General features: G+C 52.8%; 1 protein-coding gene across 4 annotated transcripts in view; it reads left to right on the top strand.

Annotated features, from left to right (window-relative positions):
• Positions 1–26,273, top strand: part of AP2B1 (adaptor related protein complex 2 subunit beta 1) — a 99,359-nt gene that overhangs the window by 63,982 nt on the left and 9,104 nt on the right. For 3 of the 4 annotated variants that reach the window (XM_045836333.1, XM_045836335.1, XM_045836334.1), the window contains exons 15-20: positions 2,640–2,681; positions 3,494–3,640; positions 4,539–4,684; positions 8,452–8,581; positions 23,911–23,995; positions 24,881–24,967. In XM_045836333.1, coding sequence (XP_045692289.1) covers positions 2,640–2,681; positions 3,494–3,640; positions 4,539–4,684; positions 8,452–8,581; positions 23,911–23,995; positions 24,881–24,967 — 637 coding nt within the window. The remainder of the gene's footprint in view (positions 1–2,639; positions 2,682–3,493; positions 3,641–4,538; positions 4,685–8,451; positions 8,582–23,910; positions 23,996–24,880; positions 24,968–26,273) is intronic. The other variant, XM_045836336.1, reaches the window with a different exon arrangement.

The following is a 26,273-nucleotide window of genomic DNA, read 5'->3' as shown; positions in this document are numbered from 1 at the left end:
TGAGCCACGCCCGCCAGGGCCTCCCTTCATTTTTATTTAAGAGTCAGCTCCAGAGTCACTTCTGGACAGACGAATCTGGAGTTGGAATAATAGCTTGTTCTCTAAGGTACTGTTTTCAGCCTTGTCTGTGCATGAGGAGGACTCTGGGAGCTTTTCAGAGTTTTGATGCCCAGGTGGCACCTAGAGCAGCACAACCACTGTCCCTGGGGCAAGACTTGGGTGTCACTGTTTTTTTAATTCCTAACTACCCCCCCATCCACTCCCGAAAAAAGCACAGGTGTTTGGTTGTGTTGTGTATATAAAGTTGAAAACCATAGTTAGTGAAACACAACTGAAGTAGGTATTAGTACTCTTAGAAAGCTTGAATTTTAATCTAAGACACATCCGGGTTTGTGTGAAGGAAAAATTAAAAACTGAAGACATCCCATAACCAGCCTGCCTTTGCAACCTCATTTGCTACGACTTTCCCTCCCCCCACCCCTCCACACAGCAATCCTGTGCTCCGGTTTAATTGAACTACACTCCTCCTTGATTGTGCTTTTACTTGTTTTGTTTTTTCTTTTTTTTTTTAAGATTTTATTTATTTTTAAACAGAGGGGAAGGGAGAAAGAAAGAGAGGGAAAGAAACATCAATGTGTGGTTGCCTCTCATGTGCCCCCAACTGGAGACCTGGCCCGCAACCCAGGCATGTGCCCTGACTGGGAACAGAACCAGTGACCCTTTGATTCACAGGCCAGCACTCATTCCACTGAGCTACATCAGCCAGGGCTATTTGTGGGAATTTTTTTTTTTTAGCCTTTGTTCATGCTACTTGAGAAATAACCCCATTTTTGCTTTTTGTAATCCCATGCTGCCGCCTTTTTGAAGCGTCCGTTCATTACCTTGAGCCAGACGGAGGCTCGTCCCTTCGCAGCCCTCCTCCTTTGCTGTAGTATATTCTGCATGGCCTTGCATTTGTGTTTGGTTTCTCCAGCCCGTGGGCAGAGCCTGGGCTTTATTCATGCATGTGCGCCCCTCATTGCGTTTCCAGTAGTGCCCTGTGCCCCGGGAAGCACTGTGTCAGCGCTCGTGTGGGGGGGGGGGTGGTTCGTGCTTTCGAGACAGCGCGTTGTAGGTGTGTGCCGTGGTCGTAGAGCCAGGGAGAGAGCAGGTGTGTGATTCCTTGTTTTGCCTTTACACTCTTCCAGTTACTCACATTGTTATTTGTGATGACCCTTTTATTTGTGTATGCATGTGATTTTTGTCCCAGGTCTAACCGTGAAGGAGTCTCCAGGAGCCAGCTTCTGGAGAGGTTTGGCGGACTCTGTGGCGTAGTGCAGAACACGCTTATTAATGCCAGTTAGAAGCACCTGCCTGGGGTGGTTTCCTGTCGTGGTGGAAACAGGATTTTGTCAGGTCTTAGTATTTTTCAGTGTAGGTTATTGTTAGGTTCTGGCCTCCTCGTTTTCTGTGTCTGTTCACTGAGAAGATAAGCCCTCTTCCCCAAACCCTGAAGAGCACAGTTTTGTTTTCAGCATGACCACAGCACAAAGACGTCCAAGTGTCCACCGCTAAGGGACAGACAGCAGAGGGGACGCTGTTTTGTCAGCAGATACAAGAATTTGGTGGTTAGAAGAGGAATTTTAGATGCATGTTGAGAACTAAGGAGGAAGCAGAGTTGAAACTATAGCAAAAAGGGGTGTTTTTTTGCTTTTTAAACAGCACCATCAATTGTGTGTGTGTGTGTGTGTGTGTGTGTGTGTGTGTTTCCCACTTCCTCACGGCCGGCTAGTTTCAGCTCCAGTTCTCCTGGGGTGCTTTTCTCCGGGAAGACTGACTTCAGGAGACTGACCTTCAGGGCGCGTGGCGCATGAAGAGCCCTAGGGGGAGCAAAGGCGCAGCCTGCAGAGCTCCTCTCCCGTCACCTGGCTCATCCTAGACTAGGCCGGTTCTCCAGTAGTTAGCGTCCTTTAAAGTGATCTGCTCCAAACAAATCACAGTATTTCTCCTCGGTAGTGTGGACTGCGAAAGAGATTTAAAGCATCGCCCGCCTTCCCCCACCTCCCCCAACCCCCCAGGTAGGATGTCTTCCTGTCCCAGCTGTGTGCTTTCTTAGGAGAGTTCTAAACTCTGAAAATCACTCTCATTCTACTGTAACTTTTGAAGCTTAAAATTGTAACTCAATGCTGGTTTGGTTCCCTCCTTCTCAGTGGGACAGCAGATTTTGTAGGTCAAAGTGCATTTTAGTTTTCTTTGCTTTTCTTTTTTCTCCCTTACATTTTCTTTTAGAGAAATAAAACATATGCAACATACAACAGCTTGAAGGTAGAGCTTCTTGGAATATGAAAAATTATAAATTCTGTTTGGGTTTGTGCCTGTGCACCCCAGTGGAAAGATCGGATTGAAGCATCCCTGAGGTGTCCCGGCTCCACCTTCGCTCCAGGTTCTCTCGAAACGCCCACACACCATCACTGCCACTACTCGGTTCCCGTAGGAAACGTTTCTTTGCAGGCTAGGATTTCTTTCAGCTTTGGGAGACAAGTTGAATAGCATGCATTCCCAGCAACTTGGTAGAGCAATTTACAGATTCTGTGTGGGCACCCAGTACTTAGTTAAATGAACTCTATCTCTCTCTCCTCTCTCTCCTTTCTCTCTTTCAGCTTGGCAGTGACCTTGGCGGGGGCATTGGAGGAAGTCCGGCAGTAAGTGCCATCCGTTTTCTTCCCCACGGGATGCGCCGCCCTGTTTGATGCCTCTCCTGTGCGCACACTCTCAGACTAGCCGCCGCTGCCGCCTGCGGCGCTGCCCACCAGACACGGCTAGAGCAGTGATGGAGAGTAGAGAGCAGCGTGGGGCTGCTCGGAACCTCCGGGGTCCCGCACCACGTGCGGTGCAGGGGCATCTGTAGGGACTGGCGCTCGGGTGTGCACAGCGAGCTTAGTTTTCCTGACACTGACGAGCTGAAGGGAACCTCCCATCGTGACTGGAGGACGCTTGTGTTCTCGGGCGTCACCTAGAAAACTTGCAGAGCCAGTGGCTGGACCCAGAGTGAGACTCCCCTTGTGAGTGAGTCCGGGGTGGGGGGGTGCTGTCCCTCTCCCCAGGAGAGTTTCCTGCGAGGTGTTCACGCCCAGACGGGAGAGGGCCTGGGCTGAGGGGGGAGGGGCTGCTGCTGGGGAGGCCTCTCCTCGGGCCGTGGACACGCACTTCCGGTCCTCGGGTGCTCGCAGGCCTTTTGCACAGAATCATGGAAGCTAAAATTGGAAACAAATTAAACACCTTGGATCACTGTGTTCCTAATCCTACTGATTACTCTCTTGATAGAACTTGGACGTAGTGCGTAGGTATTTTAGTGTCAATGATGATTAAAAGGACAAATACACTAATTCAGTGCCTACAGGAGTGTACTTATGGTGTGTTCTCATTGGTTTATCAGTATTTCTGAAATATGTGTACCTATTCTGGGGACTGTTCATCTCTTCCCCCTGACTCCCCCACCCCACTCTTCCCGCAGGTGGGACAGTCCTTCATCCCCTCCTCGGTGCCCGCGGCCTTCGCGCCCTCCCCCACCCCCGCCGTGGTCAGCAGCGGCCTGAACGACCTGTTCGAGCTCTCCACGGGGATGGGCATGGCGCCCGGTGGACACGTGGCTCCGAAGGCTGTGAGTAGGGGCAGCTCTTTCTCCACGGGCGGGACCCAGATTACTTAGCCTCTTGTGCGTGTGTGGTGCTTTCACCGATCACAGACTCGAGGTCTGACCCCTCGTTGGGGGGGGAGGGTTCCGAGGCAGACCAAAGGTGTCCTCCAGCACAGCGGTAGGAAGCGCTGCGCCATCTCTGTTAGCCGTTTTTACGGTGAGACTCAGGACGGGCAGTACCGAACCGAGGGTTCGCATTTTGTTCTCGTGTTGAGAAACACTGTCCAGTCTGTCAGCGCTGAAGTCGGTCGAGTGTAAATCTGACGCTCAGTGCAGAAGCGAGAGGAGGTGCGGCTAGAGAAGGGGCATTCTCACTCTCGCTCCCTCCGTGCCCCTTTCCGGGGGTGCCGCACGAGGACTCGGGGGTGCCCGCCCCAGGCGGCGCAGCGTCCAGGTCAGGGCCCGGCGCTGTGTCAGCCCCAGCCCTGCCGGCGGTGGTGCTCACAAGGGGTTCCGAGGGGCGAACTGCAGCGGGTTTGCTGTGCTTCGGGGCCGGGTGGGTGAAGGGTGAGTTGTGTAGACAAAGTGGGTAGTGAGACTATTTAAGCAACACCGAGTGCTGCTTATTCACCATTTCGTGGAAACGGTAGGGAGAGTTAAAAGTATACCTAAGACATAGCCCTTGCCCTTGAGGAGATTATTGACTATAGTTTTACATTGGTAAAAAAGCCCTCAAAGACTACAGGCCTGCATTTTCATTAGTAAATTCAGTTTCTTCCCTTTTAAGCCTTTCACCAAAGCTGCTAACAGAATCACCATAATTGCCTTAAGGAACTGAAATTGTAATTTCATCTTTATTCACAAACAACGGGCATCGCGGTGCGCCTTGTCTGGTTCCATCGGGCTCTGCGCTGCGTTCCAGGTGTGGCTGCCCGCGGTGAAGGCCAAAGGCCTGGAGATCTCCGGGACGTTCACCCACCGCCAGGGGCACATCTACATGGAGATGAGCTTCACCAACAAAGCGCTGCAGCACATGACCGACTTCGCTATCCAGTTCAACAAGAACAGGTGAGAAGCTGGGTCCCCGGCCAGGTCCGAGACCTCGCCGTGTGCCGTGTGCCCGACCAGAGAGCGTCCCGTCAGCAGCGGGGGGGTGCCAGCTCCCGCGCGCCCCGTCCGTTGTCGGCTGCAGCCTGGGGGGCTCACTCCGGTGGAATGGGGAGACCTTAACTTGATGCCTTCTTAAAAGGTCCTAGGGCCAGAGTGTTTTTACTGAAACGGTTCATTTCAAACTTTCTTAAATTGCAGTCTGTTTACTCATTCAACAAGTAATTGTTCAGCATCTGTGTGCCAGACATTCTGAGGCACCGAGACTGGACGAGTCAAAAACAAATGTGTGTCCGGCGCTCTCGTTTTGGTGGGAAGAATGAACAGCCTCTGGTTGATGGCATGAGCATAGAAGCCGGCCAGTGCACCTGGCGGGCTGAGGGAGCGAGTGGAGGCTGCCAGCCTGCTTTTGGCCGCGAGCTCTCTGCTTCAGTGAGGGACCTGGAGGAAGCGAGGCGTTGGCGTCCTGTAGTTCCGAGACGTCACTGGCTGTCACTCATCGAGACTTCTGACTCGTAGACTTTGACGGCAGGTTCTTCTGTTCGTGGGTACGAGCTAACTCCAACTCGTTCTAGCAAAGTAGTCACGGGACCCTGAAACAGATTTAAAAAGGTTTGTCAGTAACAACTTACATTGGTGACTGTCGTATTTATCGGTAATCATTTGAAAATAACTGGATTTGAAAGTTTGGCACGTTAGAAATCCCTGAAGTATCTAGAAAATCTGTGTTTTCTTCTGTCACCAGTGAAATTTCCAGCCACTTTGAAGGGAGCTGCCACGTGACAGGCCAGAGCCGTCGGGGAGACGCTTTGTGGTTAAGGCAGCCTGCGCGACCCCCTTCACACCTCCGTGTGTTAGTCTTTGCTTTCTGTTGTGTTTTTAGCACTTGGAAAAGTTTGTATTGTTTGTTTGTTCGGACAGTTACAGTTTTTCCTTCATGAAATTCTCACAGTCCCTGCTTTGAGTAGACAGTCTGTCGGTTTCCCGATGTAATGTGTATCTTCTCTTCTCCCCTGTTACCTAGTGTTACCAGCACCGTCTGTCTCTGCATTTACCTCTTCATGGCGCTCCTGAGTGTGCTCTCACTTCTGTGCCTGCTTTGTCGTCTTTGACCTCCGGTGATGGGGGTCCCATCACCGGCGGAGGGGGCCCACCTGCCCCCTCTTTCTCTCCTTGTTGTAAATTGTTTCATTTCTACATTTTGTTCTTGAACCTTTCATTTGTCTTGCATTTTTTGCCTATTTCCAGTCCTTTTGTAGTTCCTTCCCACTGTCATCACAGGGGTGTCTTCTACCAGGTGCTCAGAAGGGGTTTGAGGACCGGCCCGCACAGGGCCAGGTGGCAGTAACCCTGGCATCCCCGCGGGTCCACAGCTGTACCTTTCTGTGTGAAAATCCTGGACTCACTCACACTCGCTTTGTACTCCAGCCTCTTTTGTCATGGGATGTTCTCGTGGAAAAGTCAGCTGCCAGCCCGATCCTTGCCCTCCATGGAAGTGATTTGATTGTGTTGCCCGGCTGCCCAGAGTTCCTGAGGCATCCCCGATGCTGACGATCTTGTGGGCCCCCCGGAGAGTGCTTGTGGGAGAGGCACAGCCCTGCCTCCGGGGCGTGTGCTTCCCCTTTGGGAGGTGGCGCTTTCTGAGCTGCTGTCACCTCCAGGCCCCCCAGGGACTTTCCACCTTCTTTCCTCGCATCACCTCTGTGTTGTCCCCTGTCCCGTCTCAGTCCTGCTCACAGCGCTTTGCATGAGGAATGGGCTTCCCTTCTGAGAGTGGAGATTCACTGTCGGTCTCTGGGCTGCCGCCCCCAGTGTCCCCAGGAACCCTGGGGCCCCCAGCCGCACCTGCAGAGCTCCTCTCGCCGCCCTGCTGGTCCCGCGGCTGCAGCCGCACCTCAGTGTCGCATGGAGCCTGCAGGTTTTCTCTGACTTGTGGTTGTGCAGGAGGAGGGCTGTTGATTTATAGGGAGCTTTTCCCTCCTTTGTTTCCTTTGCATCCCTTCCAAGGGGAGCAATGGGAAGATTCGGCACCAAGCCGCTGCCCAGTCTCTGTGCCAGCAGTGACTCCTGCTGGAGCTCGTCGGCCAGGAGAGCAGGATCAGGAGAGCAGGATCAGAAGAGCAGGATCAGAAGAGCAGAATGGTTCTCGCTTGCGGATGTTGGGTCAGAACGAGCGACGTGTGTTTGTGGGATTGTTTCATCATTACACTTTGGTGCCCTGAAGTGTAGTTTTTCTAGGAAAAGGAGAATGTTTCTTCTGCCGTCTATGACTCTTGAAAGAGATACTACCTATATAAACTCTTAATTTGCATTCATTTGCGTATTTTTTACACCTGTAGATCTGCTTCTCCTTCCTGCTCCATCCCTGAAATTTATTCTTAAGTTTCTGTAATGTAAGATATGACTACATCTCCTAGGGGGGTCAAACAGTGTCGGCCAGGTTGATGGCATCACCTTGCAGCCCTGGGGGGCGCTTAGCACAGGGGCAGTGGCCTCTGCCCGCCTTGCTGCCAGACCCCGCAGCCTCTCCCTGTGCACCACCGGTGCCTTTCAAGCCGTGCCCCAGTGCTGGAGCCCCGACGGGGGGAGTCTGCATGGCTGAGTAGGTGGGTTCTTTAAGAGGAACCGCTTGAGGCTCCGGAAGTTTCTTCCACCCACTCAATCCCCACTGGTTTTTGAAGTCAGAGGTTGTAGGGGCTTATCTCCCTGGCATGGGAACCCTGGGCTGGGGGGCTGGTATGAGGCTGGGACTCCTCGCTCCCGAGATATCCCTCCTGAATTTTTACCTGCCACACATGGTGAGAGACTAGCCCATTCCCTGTCTCTGCCCCTCCTACCAGTCTGGGTGGATGTGGTTTCTTTAATTCTGTAGTCGTCAGACTTCCATTCAGCTCAGTTTCTGATGGTTCTGAGTGAGGGTGGTTCTATTTTTCAGTTATAATTTTTTTCTAAAGGTTTTATTTATTTATTTTTAGAGAGGGTTAGGGTTATTTATTTATTTTTAGGGAGGAAGAGAGGGACGGAAACATCATGTGTGGTTGCCTCTCAAGTGAGACCCCCACTGGGAACCTGGTCCACAACTCAGGCCTGTGCCCCGACCAGGAATCGAACCGGCAACCCCCTGGTTCGCAGACCCACACCCAGTCCACTGAGCCTCATCGGCCAAGGCTAGTTGTGGCTTTGATGTGGTTGTGTGAAGAGGCGAGCCATGTCTGTCTGTGCCGCCATCCTGACCAGAAACCCTCGCTATTCTTGTGTCGTTAGACGGTCCTTGCTGAGCGGTCAGACTGATGGGCACTGTACTCACAGTCTGCCCCAGGCCTAGCGAGGGACCAGACTGGGGCCTGCAGCCCGTCCTGGTCATTTGGAATGTTGAAGCCGATCAGTCACTTTTGGCTGTACTGAGAGTATTAAGATACGTACCCTGTCTGTCCCTCCTGGTGTGATAAACATAAGAAACTTCTAGAATCAGAGCACTAGCGAAGTGATTCTGTGCTTATTTCTCCTTCCTCAGATTTGTTTAATGGACAACAGAAGTTGTGTTGTCAGCACTGTTACAGGTAATCACAGTGGAGCACCTTAGGTCCTTCTGTTGCTTCGTTTAATATTAGCACAAAGTTGTGTTTCCTTCGAGTGGGGTAAAAGCCGCCGGAGCCCCGCAGTGCTTCCGTGCGGGCAGCCCGCTGCCTCCTGATTAACCTGCAGAACCCGGCCGTCCTCTCTTGCAGCTTCGGCGTCATCCCCAGCACCCCTCTGGCCATCCACACGCCCCTGATGCCGAACCAGAGCATTGACGTCTCCCTGCCCCTCAACACCCTGGGCCCCGTCATGAAGATGGAGCCTCTGAACAACCTGCAGGTGAGCGTCCGCCCGCTCCCGGGGCGAGCTGGCATCTCGCCGGTGTGACGGTGTTTACGTATGAAACGTGTTCGATTTGGTCGTGGACTTGGATTTACAATGATTCTGTGGGGAAGTGCTTTATGTGTTTCTTTAAGTCATGCACTGACGTAGAAAGTTATTCGTTCTTTTACTCAGACATCTAGAAACTTCTTAAGTCTTTCTTACAGACTTTTTCTCCCTAAAACGTACATAGTAACTCGAACGTCACTTACGCGGAAACAGGCCTCAGCAGAGGCCCACGTGGAGCTGGCCTGCGGACGCACGGCCGGGTTCGAGTGCCCCCCTTAGCGCGTGTCCGTGGTGCGTGCGGCAGAATCTTCGAGGCGCTCAGAACTTGGTCAGGTCCCCGAGAGCCTCTTAACCGTGAAAGTTCTGTATTTTTCAGAATGAGGACAGAGCAGGGAGCTCCTGAAGGGTGTTAACACGGACTGGAGCCCTGGAAGTCGGGGGGTGGGGGGGTGGGAGGGGTGGCGGTGGCACAACTTACTTCAGGTGGACGGAAACCTGAGACATCGGTGTCATTTACAGTATCTTGAGATACAGTGTCTCTGGGCGCTTCCTTTGCAGTACTTTGCGGTCTACAAGGTGTATCTAGAACGTTTACCACTGTGGAAAAGGAAGACCGCTCAAATCCAGTGGGGGGAGGGGCGGGGCCTGTGGTTCTTGTTTTTGGTTGATTGCTGCCACGCCATCCTTCGGCGGCCGAGGGAGGCCCACGGGTTCGTTAGATGTCGGTCGGCCGGCGCCGGAGCTCCTGCAGGGTGGCTGTGGTGCTCTGAGTTCTGCCGCCTCGCAAGCACCGATGGGGCTCTCGGGTCCCCCACTCCACCAGAACCATTAACTCCATCCCTACTAATTTTTGTTGCAAACCTTGGGGGGGTGCTTCTGTGTATTTAGGTCCACATTCTATTTTAAGGCTGTATATTGGGATTTTTTATCAATTGTCTGAGCCTGTGGTGGCTGCCATCCTGCCCCGCTGTCTCTCGGGCCGGCTGAAAGCGGCGGCGCTGGGAGGGACCGTCTGCAGACACAGGAAGGCAGTCTGAGTGGGACTATGAAGTGCGTTTTCAAACGACTAAAGAAAAGCACCAACCCTTCACCTTCCCGTGGAGACAGGTGGGGTTCCGTGGCTCACTGTCCCGGAAATGCAGTGTGAGGTTCGAGTGCTGGTGGGGAGCCGCCCGCAGTCACGTTGCTGGGGGTTAAAAACCGCGTTTCGCGGTGGTTTGACAGCCGGGCTGTGGAGTGCCTTGCTGCCGCGGGGGGTGACGGCCTCCTTTCAGTGAAGGCTGCGGTGGTCTAGCGGGCAGATGCGGAGTTGCAGTCTCGTGTGGTTCAGGCCAGAAGAATACAGTCGCCGTGCAGCAGGAATTGGCCGTCACTAGGACTGGAGTAAGGCGTTGAGGGGCTTTTCCAGCACCGGACCCAGAAGGAAGTCACTGACCCAGATCTGCATCTGCTCCCTTTTACTGGAGTGGGGCCTCCTGGTGGCCGGAGAGCCTCAGTCCCAGTATTTGAGGACAGGCAGCAGGAGTGCTGGAGCGCTTTACTTCAGGAATGGGAAAGGGAATTCGGGTCGCAGAAACCAGGGCAAATTTTCTGCTCTTAATAAAAGAAACGGCCGTAGCTGGTGTGGCTCAGTGGATTGAGTGCTGGCCTGCAAACCAAAGGATTGCTGGTTCAATTCCCAGTCAGGGTATGTGCCTGGGATGCAGGCCAGGTCCCCAGTAGGGGGCACGCAAGAGGCAACCACACATTGATGTTTCTCTCCCTCTCTCCTTCCCTTCCCCTTTCTCTAAAAATAAATAAGTAAAATCTTTAAAAACAAAAGAAACAGTAAATAAATGAATATCCTTTTGATTTCCTTTTTGTATTTCCATTTCATATTCAATGAAGCGAACATCTCGAGTAGAAACCTTAATGATAGACATTGAATCTTATGGTCCAAATTCCTCCCTTAAAAGTTTTTGTTTTTACAGACCTGCCATTATAAAAAGCAAACTTAAACATTTGCCATCAAAGTGAAATGTAATAAAGCATCTCAGCTTCTCTAGGAAAAATTTTCCGTCTGTAGCCAACTGCTGGCTCACGGGTTCCCTTCTTTAAGGGTTGTTGTAATTACGGCTTTAACTGGCATTTCCCAGAGGTGAAGATCAGCAAAAACTCAGAGAGCCCTTTTTCCCGTGAGCAGCCCTGTCTCGTGTCGGCTGATGGAAGCTGACGCCGGCGTCGAGCACAGGGTGGTGGTGGGTCACTTCCGACTTCGGCTCCCGTTCGGCCGCTGTCTTGTGTGAACGAAAAGAATCAGACGTTAGACCCAGATGAAGCCTGATCGAGATCGATTGGCATTTAGACATTGTATTTGGATATAATGTGTAAGAGCTCGTGGAGGGAAAATATCCAGGGTTGAGGAAATGAAATTCTGAATGCGCTGTGTGTTTTGGCTAATTCCACATCAGTGTGTAAGGGCAAGGACGTCAGACTCCCTGTCGGAGCTGGAATGGAACAGACACGTTGCATTCGGGTGCCCGTTGGGCTGCTTCCTGGCTTCCGGTCTGTTGCAGACGCCACTGACAGGGTGGAAAGGCGCTGCTCCCATGCCCGTGTGGTGAGAACAGGTTTTGTGAATGCAAGTCGTAAATGTTACACGAAGTAAAGCTTAGCTTGCCCCATCGGGAGCTCCTTTTGACTTTATATCATACAGCTATATTTCTTAAAAGAGGGAATTGATTACTTCTGTGTAAATGAAACAGAACCCTTTTTTGAATTATCTCTAAATTTAGAGTTTCCTCTGACTCCAATATTCTCATTTTTTTTCTTTTTTCATTCTAACTGTGCTAGTTGCTTAGAAACTTTTCCTAAGTGCACGTCCGCCTGTTGGGTGGCTGCCCCTTCGAGTCAGTGTCCACACGAGAGACGGTGGACTGACGGCCAGCCTGCGTTCGTCCGGTCTTCGCGCAGCCGTCCGCCTCCTTTCCCACGGGCTGTGTTACTGTTAGTTGCTGTTGGGTGTCATCTGACAGCACGGCGCTCAGACGTAATTTTTGAGGTGATCCCCTGAAGAGTCGAGTGCCACCTGGCAGCGTGCACAGTCGCTGCGGCGTCACTGATGGCGTCCCCTGGGTGGCACAGCGCTTCTCCGTGGCTGTGTCCTGACGGCCCACTGGTGCTCCTTAATCCCTCGCCTCCCCTGCCCAGGCTGTGAACTCTCAGGAGGACATTCATAGCCCCTGGCTCTCGAGTTTTAGTTTTACCAGGGCTATGAGAACAGGTAAAGAGTCGGCTGGTTGTATACTTAAGGAAAACCCAGTCCCACCTCTCTCCCCCCCACACGGTCGGCCTCTCGCCGCCTTCGGTTGGTATGTTTGATACCACCTCTCTCTCTAAATCCCGTGCTTGTGTTTTGCCGTCTTGGGTGTTCCTCTGCATCTCCCTGCTCACGGCCACCGTTCGCACGGCTGTGTCCTACCCTCTTTCCTGATGCAGCTGCTTAGAATCCGCCTGAATCGGCGTTCGATGGTTATATTGTTATGACTATATACTCTTAAGAGCTGAGCTGTACGTAGTGAAGTATGATTATTTTCCTTTGTGAAACTTTTTGTGAGTAATTGAATATTTACTAGTTAATACCTGCCTCTCTTTGCCTAATTTTCTGTGTTTTTAGCTATAATTAAGTCCAGATTCCATTGCGGTCAGACCCTCTGAAGTGTCCGTCAGTTGTCCTTTCTTGGCACCTCCTCCGTGGCCCCTTGACCTGCTCCCGTCTGCACTGATTTCCTGGAGCAGCTGTCGTCCCGGGCTCTCCCTTCGCCACCTCTCTGGGGGTCCGTCCCCGCACCTCTTCCAGGCTCAGTCTCCAGCTGTGTCTTTCCTCCTTGGTTTACTCCCTCGTCTTGACGAAAAACACCCTCCCGTTGCTTCCTGAGAATAGGTGTGCAGGTAATCAAGTTTTTGAGACTTCACGTGTTCTAAAATGTCTTCTTTATCTTCATACTCATTTCATGGTTTCCATGTAATATTCTAAGTTAGAAATTATTTTTCTTCTAGTCTGAGCCATTTTTTCTGTGTGGTGCTCTCCCTGAGTGAAAGCTGGTACCGCCGGCCCTCCCGTTGTCGCCCAGGGGTGCGGAGGCCTCCTGGCAGGGTGCTTCCGTGCGAGTCTCGTCACTTGCTCCGCCGGGTGCTCAGTGGGCTCCTTCAGGGTGGGAGCTGGTGGCCTTCCGTTCCGGGGATCCTTTCAACACCTCTTTGTAGGTCTCCCTTTATTTCTCTCGTGCACTGGGAGTCTTGCTAGTTGGGCGTTCACACTCCTGTACCCTTTTTTCCCCCCTCTTTCCATCTCTTTCTCCTTTTGCCCTGCTTTCTAAAAGCTTTTTGTGGGAAGTTTTTCATATTACAGAAACAAACAGAACAACGCAGTGAGTCTCTGTGTGCCCGTCACCCTGTGTCAGTAATTACCACTCTGTGGTCAGCGTTGTTTCGTCTGCACCCCCACTCTGTATTATTTTGAAACAGATCTTGACATGTATTTCATTTTTAAATATATGTCTTTAAAATATGTCTTTTAAAAAACAAACCTACAAAAAAGTAACTACTGTACATTAAACAGTTAACAAGAATATTTAACATCAAATATCCAGCGTTAAAGTTTATCTTGGTACCTTAAACTGTGTGTTCGTTGTTACTGTTGGTTCGAATCGGTAAAGGGCACGTGCGCGTTAGGATGGGCTGATAGCTCGTAAGCCCCTTTACAAACACTCTTCACTGTTGGTTTTCAGTAGCTGGGTTACTGTGTACCTGAGGGTTTTGCTTGTATTTATCTGGCTTAGGGTTCATTGGGCTTCTTGGGTCTGTAAAGTGACAGTTCCCCCAAATTTGGAAAAGTTTTGCCGTTATCTCTTTAAATTTTTTCCTGCCCAGTTATCTCTCTTCTTGCCTTTCATAACTCCAGTTATGGAGTGTGTTGCACCGTTGGGTACTGCTCGCCCGGTCACCGGGGCTGCTCTTCTCGCTCTTCCTGGCCTTCGGATCGGACGGCTTCCGTTGGTCTGTCCCCGAGTCCACTGGTTCTTCTGTACACTCCAGCCTTCTGCTCAGTGCAGCATAGCTTCCATGTCGGGTATTGCACTGTTCAGTTCTAGGATTTCCATTTGGTTCTCTGCGAAAATTCCCCATCTGTTTGCTTAGGAGGAGGGCAGCTGGAGAATCCTGTTTTACAGCCCGCCCTCCTCCTCTGGCCGGCTCTTGGGCCCTTGGGCCGAACGGTATCCTTGCCGACACTGGGAAATGTAACCAGTAGCATTATCTCAAGCAGGCCCTGGAAACGGTGTTGTGGATGTCTGTCGGGAAAGTCTGTGTTCTACCTGGATGCTCTCTTCAGCTCTGGATTTTTTTCTATTTATTTTTAGAGGAAGGGGGTGAAGAGAGGGAGAAACAGAAACATCAGTATGTGCTTGCCTCTTGTGAGCCCCCTGCCAGGGACCTGGCCTGTAACCCAGGCATGTGCTGTGACTGGGAATTGAACCGGTGACCCTTCGGTTCACAGGCCAGCACTCAGTCCACTGAGCCACAGCAGCCAGGTCTGTCAGTTCTTTTATCCATGAGGCCCAGGACAGGAAGGAGTCCCAGTTAGCCTGTCACTGAGAGCAGCTGGAATTCTCTGTCAGTATGTCCTTTTTGAATTGCTTAATTCTTCCAAAAATTGTCTTTCACTCTCCTGTCTAGTAAAGGCTTTCTGCCTGCCAGTCTCCTAGGAGCCAAGTTGGGAAGAAGGGCTGAAGAGTCTAGCACTCAGTGTGCATAATTCACTTAATCGGCCACCCTGCAGCGGCATCCGGCGTGCCCTTCAAAGCACCATCTACTTGATCTTCTCTAAAAGAACGAGTCTTCAGTTTTATGTGGACCAAGGGACTAAGGTAGCTTAGAATGTGGCAGGGATCTGGTTCTGCAACAGCATCTTAACCCTGGTTCCCATGGCGCCCTCTCCCTCCTGCAGTTTCAGAGGTGCCGTCAGGCTCGAACCTCTGAGAATTCGGTGGTGTTATCGCTGACCCATCTGTTCCGCAGCAGGCAACGTTTTGTTGCTGTCATAATTTTTTCTTCTCTGTTTTTATGAATGTATACCTTTAAATCTTTCTCTTCACTTACAGCAGAATTTCCTCCAGGAGAAAGAAAAATTAAATGTGATTTTCAGTGTGCTGTTTTTACCTGAAAGTCTGATAGCACCTTCATAAAAATTCCTTCTTTCCCTCCGTGTTACTTTACAATTAGGAGGCATAGAGGTGAATCTGTGGGTAGAGACTTGGTCCTTTTCACCTAGAGGGTGTTATGCTCAGTGAAATCAGTCAGTCGGAGGAAGACAACTGATTACACGTGGAATCTGAAGAACAACACAAACAAACAAGCGGAAGCAGCCTCACAGACACAGAGAGCTGGTGGTTGCCGGTGGGGCAGGGAGGGTGGGCCCCGGGCGAGAGGGGCGAAGGGGCGAAGGGATTGAGAAGTAGGGATTGGTAGCTGCAGAGCAGTCCCGGGTTGTAAATAAAGCGTGGGGGATACAACCAGTAGTACTGTGATAACCACGTGTGGTGCCAGCTAGGGCATGGAAACCTGGAGGGGAACGCTACGCAAAATATATGGTTGTCTAACCGCTGTGCTGTGCACCCAAAACCAGCACATTTAAAAAAAAAATTGATCCTTTTCTATATATAGTTTTTGTCTTATCTACCTATCACCTTTATTTTTTCCCCCATCACCCAAGGAGATTTTTACATTGCTTTTTAGAGACGGGGGGGAGGTATTGATGCGACAGAGAAGCATCGATCAGTTGCCTCCCACACAGGCCGGGACCAGGGTTTGCACACATCCTGACCGGGAATCGAACCCACAGCCCTCAGTTACGGGACAGTGCTCCAACCATTGGCCAAGGCAATCTACCCATCTGTGGCCTTTAAGCTCCCCGTAAGTGTTGTTTAATAAGAGAATAAGTGTTAATTAGGGAAAAGAAATAATGTCTCTTGGTTTTTTTCTTTGCACATCTCTTCTAAAACAAAGCAGTATTATCAATTTAATCTTTGGATGACCAGGTCAGAAAGTGTCGACGATGCCAGCTGCAGAGGACACAGCCTTATAACAATCCTATTTATTCATCTGTAGGGTTTTTGTCAGCCAAAACGTTTGTCTTTTTTCCCCTCCAGTGTGCGTGCGGCCCTGAGAAAATCCTGTCCCTGTCCTTCCCGCAGTGCGGTCGCAGCCTGTGCGGAAGTCAGTGCAGGTGGCTCCTGCCCCTGTTGTTTCGAGTCTCACGAGCATCCGTTCACACTCAGAACGCCCTCAGCCCCAGCTCTCGTGCCAGAAAAACCAGAAAAGGCTTCCCAGCGGAAGGCTGTTTCGGCAGCTTCCATCGAGTGGGGCAAACCGGCCTGGCCTTCGCTGGCTTTTCTCAAGTCTCGTGCAGGGCAGACAGGTTCGTAGGAAAGCCGCCTCTGGCCTTTCGAGTTCATGGGTGAGGACTGCGCACTCTGGTGGCTTTTACAGGGCCACGTGCTGCCGGGAGAGACGTTGAGTCCTCGAAGTGGTGGGTCGCACGGGAGCTGAGGGATCCGTGGGTCAGATGGGTAGACCCGGGGCTGAAAAGTGCCCCTGTGGACAGGACGGAGCCCGAAATACTCCATTAGCAGTCGGTGGGCAGTGGAGTCTTGGTTCTGAAAGGTGAAAACATTTTACTGCCCAAGAAAAGAAAAGAGAAAATTACTTTCTGTGATTACTACAAGTTTTACATGTTTGTTGTGTCATATCAGGACGTTAAACATGTCCTTGAACTTTGTCTGAGAACTAGAGCATCTTACATACATTTTCCCATTCTTACTAGGTGGGTCTTTCTGGGGGCCATCCTTATCCTTTTTGTCAAGGTAACAGGATTCTACTGGGCAGTATCTTCTATCTCAATATATCCAGCACTCCCCTTGCTCCTGGGGCACTTTTACAACTGTGCCTGTGAGCAAGGGCCTTGCTTGGATGGCCGCATAGATGGTAGGCTCTGCAGTAGACCAGAGGCCTGTGTTCTCATGAGCAGAGGTGGTCGGGGGAGCATAAACCCGGCCTCGGTGAGAAGAGGAGGTTGCTCCTGAAGCCCAGACACCCGTTCTCACAACACCCAGCCCTGGGAGCTGGTGCATCAGGGGGGCCTGTGAGGGCGGAAGCCGGTGCTGGGAGTCGGTAGTGCCAAAGCAGCAATGAAGGTGGCTTGTGGTTCGCGTCCGTAAAAGTCCCAGCCAACTTTGTATCATGATAGTGAGCTAGGAGTTCGTGATGGAAATGGAATCAGTTTTGTGTTTCTGGTTTGACAGATGATTGGAAAATGGGTTTAACCGTGTGGTCTTTATGTAGTAGGGGACGAGACGAGCCTTAGTGCACATGGGAGTCGGGGTTTAAGGGAACTCGCCGGGCCTTCCAGAGCCGGATCACAGCCCAGCCCACCGTGCCCTTCCCTGCGTGCCCGTTCTCGCTTGTGCTGTGCTGCAGCGTTCCGCTCGGGGGCGGGGGGGCGGGGGGACTTGCTTTACAGAGAAGGTTTATGCAGGGGTTATGCACAGGCTTCGTGTAACCGAGGTCCATGCATCTCGAAAGTGAAACTTGAACTGTGAGCCATGATCGTGCAGACATAAAGAATGTAAACTCGCACGGGCGGAAGAGGCGACTCCCAGTGTTTGTTTCAAACCCTGTTTCTGCTGCAGCCGACCATGTGTGAGCAGTGATGGGAGACTCGGCGTCTGTGTGATGAACACTAATGATTTACACCCAAGGGTGGCTCGTTTTACATTCCTAACACTGGCAGGAAGTTCATTTACGTTGGACTAAAATGTCTTTAAAGTCTATCTATAGATTCTGGGGCTTTACAGACAAGTTTCTGTCTGAGACAAGGCTCGTGGGGCTGGAAAACCAGTCAGGTGGACCTGTAGTGAAAATTACAGACCGAAAGAGTGGTCTGTGTAGTGCGTATGGCAGGTGGGTTCTCTGCCGGCAGAAAGAGGTCACCTGTACATTTGCTGTAAGTTTCTGGTTTATTTCACCTAACACATAAAACTTTCTAAGATGAGGAAGCCTCCCGGAGCAGGAACAGGTGCAGTGCATCTTAGCGTCCCTCTCCCTTGACTCGGGCTCCTCGTGAGGCACACCGCGGCCTCGTTCTCGTGGTGCTGCCGCTCTGGTACACTCCCGCTGACATCACCAGTCCAGAAGAGCTCGTACTAGTATTTTTCTGCGCAGAAAAACCCGAGTTCTAGCAGAAGTCTGCAGAGCCCTGTGGGATCTGGCCCTGCCTTGCCCCATGGACTTTGGCCACCCCACCCCTCACTCCGCCTGGGCCGCCCCGCGTCCCCGCTGGTCTTCGCACGGCTTTGGGATGGGGGTGTGCCTGACCTACCGGTGGCAGGTCCTCTGGGCACTGACTGGAAACACAGGCCTACAGGAAGATGAGCTCCAGCAGCCAGCGGGGAGAGCCACTTCTGCTGAGGCTCAGACGACACGTGTCACACAGTTGGAGTCAGTGCCATTAAAGACCTGTCACTCAGAGCCGCTGCTCCAGGATCCGTGGACTAGATGGCGCGGTGCCCGAAACGCACCCGAATCATCATTTCAGAGAAACGGAGACGGTCGGCGTCACTGCCCGGTCTCAGCTTGGACCAGCCCGCAAATAATTTTCCCAAAAGCTAAACAGGGAGGAGGGATAAAAGCAAAAAATACTCTTCAGAGGCTTGGAAAGGTCACAAGTGACGTCATGGGAAAACAGATGATACATCCTCAGAGGGGGGCTGCGTGCCGCTCGCCTTGGCTTTCCGGCGGCAGGCCCTCCCGCGGCCGTCTGTGGCGAGAGGTGCGGCGGGAGGCTGCGTTCATTCACCAGAGTGCACACCGAGTCCATCGAGCACGTCTTTATGGCGCCCGGGACGGGGCTGGAATACTGGCGTGGCTGCTCGCCCCCAGCTGCGCCACCGCGCACGGGCTGCAGCTGCTGCAGCAGGCTCCCGTGCTGGGGAAGGAGCTAATTGCAGGTTACAGGCTGAAGCTGACAGGCTGCTCTGTCCCCAGCAGCCACTGAAAGTGACTTTTAGAAATTAGTATTATTATTATTAAACATTTATAGCCTCCCTTTGTGTTTTCCAAGTGCCTCGGAATCATTTCTATTTGTGGCTCCTAGTGATGTCCCCAAGAGGCAGGCCGGTATTGTTGCGGCCACACGCTGCCTGTGACAGCACAGAGGGTTAGGTAACCGCTCCCCGGCGCCATCTGTGACCCGCCCAGGCCCCCGAGGCAGCAGCAGCGCAGCCTCGCGTTCGGTCCCTGGGCTCCCGGAGCCTGTTCCCTCACTGCTGGCCTTTAATTCAGTGTCTGGGCATTACGGCTTTCATGCTTTTTTGACTACAGCTTACAGTGAAAATACATTTTACATAGTGTATGCACACATGTAACACGTACATAAAATGGAAACACTTTTAGGAAACATGACTTCCCCTCCGTGAGGTGCGCTGTGACGTTTTCTGCTCTATTTTTCATGCCGGTTCCAGCCCGCTGCCTGAACCGGAAGAGCCGCCGTGCGGCCGTGGCCGTCCGGGGCCACGCACACCGCGGGAGCGCTTGCCGCTGACGTGCACACGGGGCGGGTTTTTCCGGGCCATCGGTTTCACTCAGCGGTGCAGGGAGCGGCACATCTTCACACCGAAACACACAGACGTGTTACGGAACCGCTTGCAGCTTGAAAACATTGTTCTTAGGGTGGGCTGCTGGTTTTACAGTCCTCACCTTGCCCCTTCCTCCTGCCCTCACCCCAGGACGTGTGTCCATGCTTCCCCTTCTGTTGAGGGAAGTGGACTGGAAACAACTTGGGAAGTGCCGTTCTTCTGGAAACTGCACACCAAGTTTGTGTGTTCTCTAACCCTGAACGGTTGTGAGGGACGTGTAGTAGCATATCTCTCAGTCGTCAGGCTTGCTGAGCACTTAGCTCTGTGCCGGCTACCGAGGCCGGTGTGGACGGGAGAGCTGGGGCCCGAGGCCTGGGGAAAGGCGGTAAACCCACAGGCCAGTGACACCGGGTGTCAGAGGAGGGCAGTGGGGGAGAATGGAGCCGAGGCCCCAGTGAGTGTGAGTGTGCGGGTCGTGGAGATCTGCCTGAAAAGAGAACGTGTGATAAGAGCAAAGACCCAGAAGAGGCTGGGGGTGGCGAGCCGTGCCTATTACTGAAGGGAGAGAATTCCAGGCAGAGGAACAGCAAGCGCAGAAGAGCTGCGGGAGAGGAATCGGGCTGGTGTGCCGGCTGGTGCGCGCAGGGGGTGCAGCCACGGGCTCCTGCGGCTGGTGGCTGGCTGCTGCGGAGCTAGCAGGACAGCGGGAGCACGTGACACGTGACACCGGCGAGGTAATCGGCATCGGGCCACAGGCAGTTGTAACTCCGGTCCTTATTCTGAGTGAAGTGGGAAGTCATGGGAGGTTTGAGCAGAGAGGTATTTGAGCTGACCTACATTTCACGTTCGCTCTGGCTGCTGTGTCGAGAACAGGCTGCAGAGGCTAGGCACTGGGGGTGGGGAGACAAGGGCAGAGGCAGAGAGACCATTAAAAGGCCTTGCAGCATCCTCTTTACTGAGTTTGGAAGGACGTTAGGTTCTTTTAAGGACGAGGAGGAGAGATCAGAAACCGATATTTTTGGCCATTTTCACTTGAGATGTTACCCGAGTACAGATACTTCGTAGACAGTTGGTCTACTTCTGTGATCATTGATTTCCCATAGGCGGGCTAGATACTGATGTTAAATCACTTGCAAACAGTTCTCCAGCTTGTCTGGATTATGTCTTCCTGTTCTGCACCTGTTGAGATAGTGAATTGCAAAAAGCGGGGGACTCACTCTTACTTCTGAGGCAATCAGTGTCATGTTCTCAGGGTTGGCTCACTTTTATTTAAAAGCACCTGCCATCTGGGTGGGAATTGAACTGGCTTCGTGCCGTGTTTTTCCCCTGGTCCTTTTATGCCTCCCTGCCCCCAGGAGTAATGGCATATCCTTGGAGAACCTGGTATTCTTTGGGCTGTGATCCAACACCTGTGTTATTCTCCCTTTGTGTATAGATGTTATTTTAGCTCAATGATGCGAACCTGAAAGAGCCCACATATCATCCCCTCCCCCCACCCCGCCTCACTGAGGATCAGTTTATGCAATGAGAGATGGTACTAATGGGATTATCTTGTCTGTATGAATGATGTAGAGGTAGAAAAGAGGATGAGAAACCATGTTTCATTCCATTTGCTTGATACCTTCCCCGTAATTTCACGCAACAAGTGCTCACTGAGCCACTGGTGTGCTGGTGGAAGGTGAGAGCCTCTGCCCCTGGGGCTGCTGTGTTGAGGGCGCGGCTGACGCGGACCGGCGCTTTATAAGCTGTCGTAGGTGCGCGTGCACCGGGGGCTCGGCGGAAGGCTGAGCGCTGTCCTGAGAACTCTCGGGCTTGAACGGAGTCTTCAGGTTCCTTAGATGTTTTCCAGACAGCTGAAGCTTCAGGAGAAGACTGTACTAAGTAGAACAGCAGGTGAACGAAAGCAGAGTTGTGAGTGTCCGTGTTTGGGGAACGAGAAGTAATTTTGATGTGGTCGAAGGTAAGGACATGGGCTGGCGAGGTAGGCAGGAGCCAGGTCCGAGAGGAGAGGACCGTGTACTCTTGGAACGAATGCAGCCCAGTCAAGAGCGAGAGCCTGGGAGCTGCCCAGTGCGGGCTCGGAGAAGCTCTTGAGAAAGAGGGGAAACACCTCCTCCCAAGGAGTGGCCTCTGTGCTGCCGGCCTGTCCAGAGAGAGTGTCTCACCGGAAGCTCGGAGCAAAAAGAACCATCAGGCTCACCGTTGGCTAGGAAGCCTGTCTGTCTCTTCCTGATCTTGTAGCGTGGTTAGTGGCGCTACCTTTGAGCGTGTGTTCAGACCTCAGGTGAGTCTCACGTGGTTACCCTTCATTATGAGAAGGTCAGAGAAAGGGGGGGGGCAAAGCCGGAGGTGGCGAAGGAAGAGGGAGCACGCATTTCGCGCCAGGCATCGTCCCTCTGAGAGCTCTGCGGAGATGAGCCCTGTCGTCCTGCAGCGACCCCTGCGTCCGGTGCCGCTGCGTCTCCCTTCCGCAGACGGGGAACTGGGCTGCCCACTCCGTGCCCAGGGTCTCGCGGCTGAGTCAGGGGCCGAGTCGGGACTTGAAGTCAGATTGTGTGGTCTGGTCCCAAGTCCATGTTCCAGACCGCTGTGTCCTGCTGCCCTGGGTGTCCAGCTCCTGGAACTGCTCTGGCACACAGTCCAGAGACCGTGTCCCACGTGTCCTGAACGCCCTGAAACTGTGTGCCAAAGTGCTGCTCGTGCGTTTTCCGGAACGAGGGTCCACGGCTTCGCCCGTGTGTGAGAAAGGTCCCCGAGGCAGAAGGGTGACTGACCTAGAGGAGCTTTGGGAGTCAGTTCACTGTGGAGGAGCTCCAGCTGGAATGAGGAGTCCCTCGGAAGAACAGGAGATACAAGTTTATCCCTGGGGGCAAGGGTCGTATTTTCTGTATTCTTTATATCTCCACTGGTTAGGACACAGTATAAACATTAATTTTGATGAAATATGGCAGCTTCATATTCCAAGCGAGTGTAGACAATCAACTTGCATTTCGCGTAAGACCTTGATGTAACCGCGCCGTCTCACCCACTCCACCCTGGCTTTCGCTTCTGAGTGCCCTTCACAGACCTGGCACTCCTCTGTCCTCCGGTGCCCTCCTTTGAAATGAGTTCTCCCTCTCTCACTGCTGAGTACCGCACCGGTCAGATGGTGCCTCTTCCCCAGAAGCCCGTGCGGGTGTAATTCTTCTGAAGCGGTGGGCTAGCACGTCTGAAATGTCCAAAGCCCCTTTTCCTGAGGTTAGTTTCTCTGTTTGCATTCACTGCTATCCAGCTTTTGGAGAACCCTGCTTTCTCAGCATTGTGGGCATCAGCTTATGTGATGCAGGTCAGAAACTCCCGGGAGGTTGCTAATTGAAAGGTTAAAATCACAAGTTCAAGGAAAGCAATCTGATGGATTCCTCCGGCAGAGAGAACAGAGAGACTGTCAGTCAAGTAGACGCAGCCAGACTGTGGAGGAGGAAACACAGGTACTGTGTGAGGCAGGGAAGATGAGTTGATAATGAATGTAAAAGAACTGCAAGTTCTTCGGAAAGAGGGTGCTTGGATAACCAAGTTTTTGATGAAGAGATAGGTAATGCTGTCGAAGTGCGGGCATTTGTCCCCCCAAAAGGGTTCTCCAAACCGAATGAAAGAGAAGGAGGCACGGTTGCTGCGTCTAGGACTTGCCCATAGAAGTGTCCTCCTGCCGCGCCGCAAGCATCGGTAGGAGGGCCACTGGTGACAGGAGCCCGTGGGCGGCGGTGGGCGAGCAGTCCCCCCGCCCCCCCTTCCCACAGCGCGCAGGTCTTCGATGCTGCCTCCGTGGAGTCTGCCCGTCGCTGAGCATGCACGCCCGTCGGTGTTGCCCCTGAGCAGAAACGCACACTGGAGGGTTTCTACACCTGCGCACAGCATGCTCGGAATCGAGTGGGCCGTGGTAGACTCGCAGCCCCCCGAAACCAGAAGCGCGTGTGGTGAGAAGAACGCTTGTTCTCGGCCGGCCGCGAGGCCTTTCCTTCTCGCAGCCGCCAGACTTGCCAGCGTGCGTGACCCACAGGCTGTTGCCAGCCACAGCACTTACGGAGTTCGGTTTTATTAAAGAAACAACTTAAAACCAGCATCTGAAAAAAGATAAGGGGCAGTATGATCAGCCACTGTGGAGAGGGGAAAAGTCAGGTTTTGGGGTCAAATTGCATTTGCTTCTGGCGCTTCTGTGGCCAGCAGCGTGACCCTGCGTGTCTCCGAACCTCGGCTCCTTGTCGGTCAACGGGGAGGCCGTGCCGCCTACCTCATTTGGGAGGGTAATAATGAGGATTAGAAATCGTGTCATTAGCAGGGACTTAGTAAGGGGTAGCAGTAGCTGCTATTAATAACCACAGAAACAAAAAATAACTGAGTAGAATACTCTGGGTGCGGGCCTGGGTCTTGAACTCGCTCCTCCTGGAGAGAGGTGGCGGGCCGGCGCGGCACTCCGGCAGCGGAATGCCGAGCTGCTGTGTCCCCGCTGGGGAGTCCTGCTCTGCAGAGGAGGACGGACACCGGGCGATACATTTGCAGACACACGGCTGTTGTTTTCCTCTCACCTAGCCTCCTCCGGTGTTCTGACGTCCCCGTGCTCTCTCCCGGCAGGTGGCTGTGAAAAACAACATCGATGTCTTCTACTTCAGCTGCCTCATCCCACTCAACGTGCTTTTTGTAGAAGACGGCAAAATGGGTAAGTCCGTCCTTCCATCCCGCCGAACATACCTGTGCCCTTCCTCCGAAGGCCGGGCAGGACGTAGCTAGGAGTCCGAGTTATTTTGAGGTTTTGGAGAATGGGGTGGGTAAGGCTGTTATCCCGAAGCTCTGGCGGTTTTACTGATTGTTTATGCTCCTGACTCACAGTGGTCTTATCGTGCTGCTGGTGTCCGAGTCCCAGTGCCCGTTTTCTGGGGAGCCCCGCCCCCCGCCAGCACACACACTGCCGGCTCACAAGGCACAGGCGCGCCTGCTCTGTCGCCCTGTGCGGATGCCGCCGCATCTCCCGCGGGCTGCAGGTCCACGGCCGTCCGGCGCTGAGCGAGGCTCTCAGCTCCACTGGCAACGTGTGCTCCCGGTGTCCCCGTCACAGTTTGGTGACTCTCACTGTCTCGCACTTTTTCGTTATCATTAGAGTCACTTGTAATAAGCCACCTGGCTCCCCGTGTGGTTGGTGTTGACACTTTCCTCTTACCTTACTTACAAACCACCGACTAACAAAACTCACGCATAGTGGTACATACTAAACCGTGTGGAAACCTAACTGGTTTGGTTCTTACTGCGGCTCCTCGGGCAAGCAGCACGGACGTGATCGTACACAGTAGAATCAAGGGTCAGAAAGGTCACGGGCTTACCCAGAGTCTCCGGACCAGAGCTAGAACTGAACCCTCAGTCTGAACCCTTTTCCGTGTGTCCCGGTGCTGCTGCTGCTGCTGCTGGGGGACTCCCTGGCCCGCAGTGGGGCCCCTCGGCGTGGCCGTCCTGCTCTTGTGAGAGCAGTGCCCCAAGGAGAGGGGGCGCGGGGCCAGAAACCGGAGCGTGGCGGGTTGCGCACACCCCTCCTCCCCCGTTTCCCCCGCAGAGCGCCAGGTCTTCCTCGCCACGTGGAAGGACATCCCCAATGAGAACGAGCTTCAGTTTCAGATCAAGGAGTGTCACCTAAACGCCGGTGAGTAACGACTCTGCGTTTCCTCTTTAACTCAGCAACCAGATGGGATCGTTGGAATCTTTGTCTTTATTTACCTCTTCTCTTTGCATCTGCGGTAGATACGTTATTTTGCAAATTTTTCTTTAAAAACTGGGGGTGTTGGACGTGGGGACCAGATTCCTTCTCAGCCAACAGATTTAAGGAACAAGCTCGCACGGCCCGGTCTTCCCAGGCTGCTCGCGCGTGAGTCACTTCACCCGAACACCCTAATGAGCGCCAGCTAATCGAAGTGGCATTTAAGGATATGACTGTTTTTCCTTTTATATCTGCCTTCGGCATCTGGGAGAAGTGACTGTGATGTCTTTATTTAAAACCTTGTGCTGTTACGAGATAAGAATGCATCGTCGTTGACTGAGGACTGGTTGGTAACCTTTTCCCTTCTCGCCTCCTTGTCAGTGCTGGGCACGGTACCTTTCTCATCACCGGTAAAAGCCCCAGACCCTCTGGCAGCTGTCTCTGTCGCTACCCTCGGGCACCGAGGGGTCAGCAGGAGGAGACGCAGCAGCAGCTGTCCGTCCCCAGGGCTGCGTTTCTCGGGCACGTTTGTTTCTCGGGAGGGGAAGGGGCCCTGCCCTGTTCAGAGTCGGCCTCTGTGCCGGTCTGCATCTGTCTGTCCGTCTGTCTGTGCCTCTTCTCTCTGGGCTGTTAGCAGGCTTCAAGCTGGCATGAAAGCGAGCACTGGTGCTCGGTCCACCCTCTCTCTCTCTCCACTTCTCTGTCACTGCCCCCGCCGTGTGTCAGTGGTCCCCCGATGCCGTCCATGTGTGGCTGGGCCGTCACCATCCTGGCCGGAGCGCAGCGCGGAGAGACAGGCGGTGCGCGGGTGCGCAGGGGGAGAGGGGCCACCGTGTCCTCGCTCTGAGTGACTCCTCCTCCCTTTAGTCCTCTGGGGCTCGTGATGTAGCCACCCGCTGCTCCGACGAGTCTTTTCTTACGGGCCTTCTCCCAAGCCCTAGGAGAGGTGTTCGGGAAGAGGAGTCGTCTGTAGTTTCTGGTGTGATAACTATTAGTTGACCTCCCTCAGGATCACCACATACCACGTATGTTACACATACGCCTTCTTTCTAACATTCTTGTTCCAGGTTTCTCACCATGCCTGGTTATGTGTTTACTAAACAAAACTGGACTTCTTTGCTATTTTTCCTTAAAAAAAAAAAAAGCAAACATGCTCAAATGGAACTGCTTTTTGTGCTGTGCTCTAGGTAGATAGATGACAGCATTACCTGCGCCCCGTCTGCGGCGCACTGGTCGGTGAGCACACGCCTCA

The sequence above is a fragment of the Phyllostomus hastatus genome, unplaced genomic scaffold (genome assembly GCF_019186645.2).
Source record: "Phyllostomus hastatus isolate PE091 unplaced genomic scaffold, TTU_PhHast_1.1 phas_contig_210, whole genome shotgun sequence".
NCBI lineage: Eukaryota > Metazoa > Chordata > Mammalia > Chiroptera > Phyllostomidae > Phyllostomus > Phyllostomus hastatus.
This window is presented reverse-complemented; position numbering and strand designations above follow the sequence as displayed.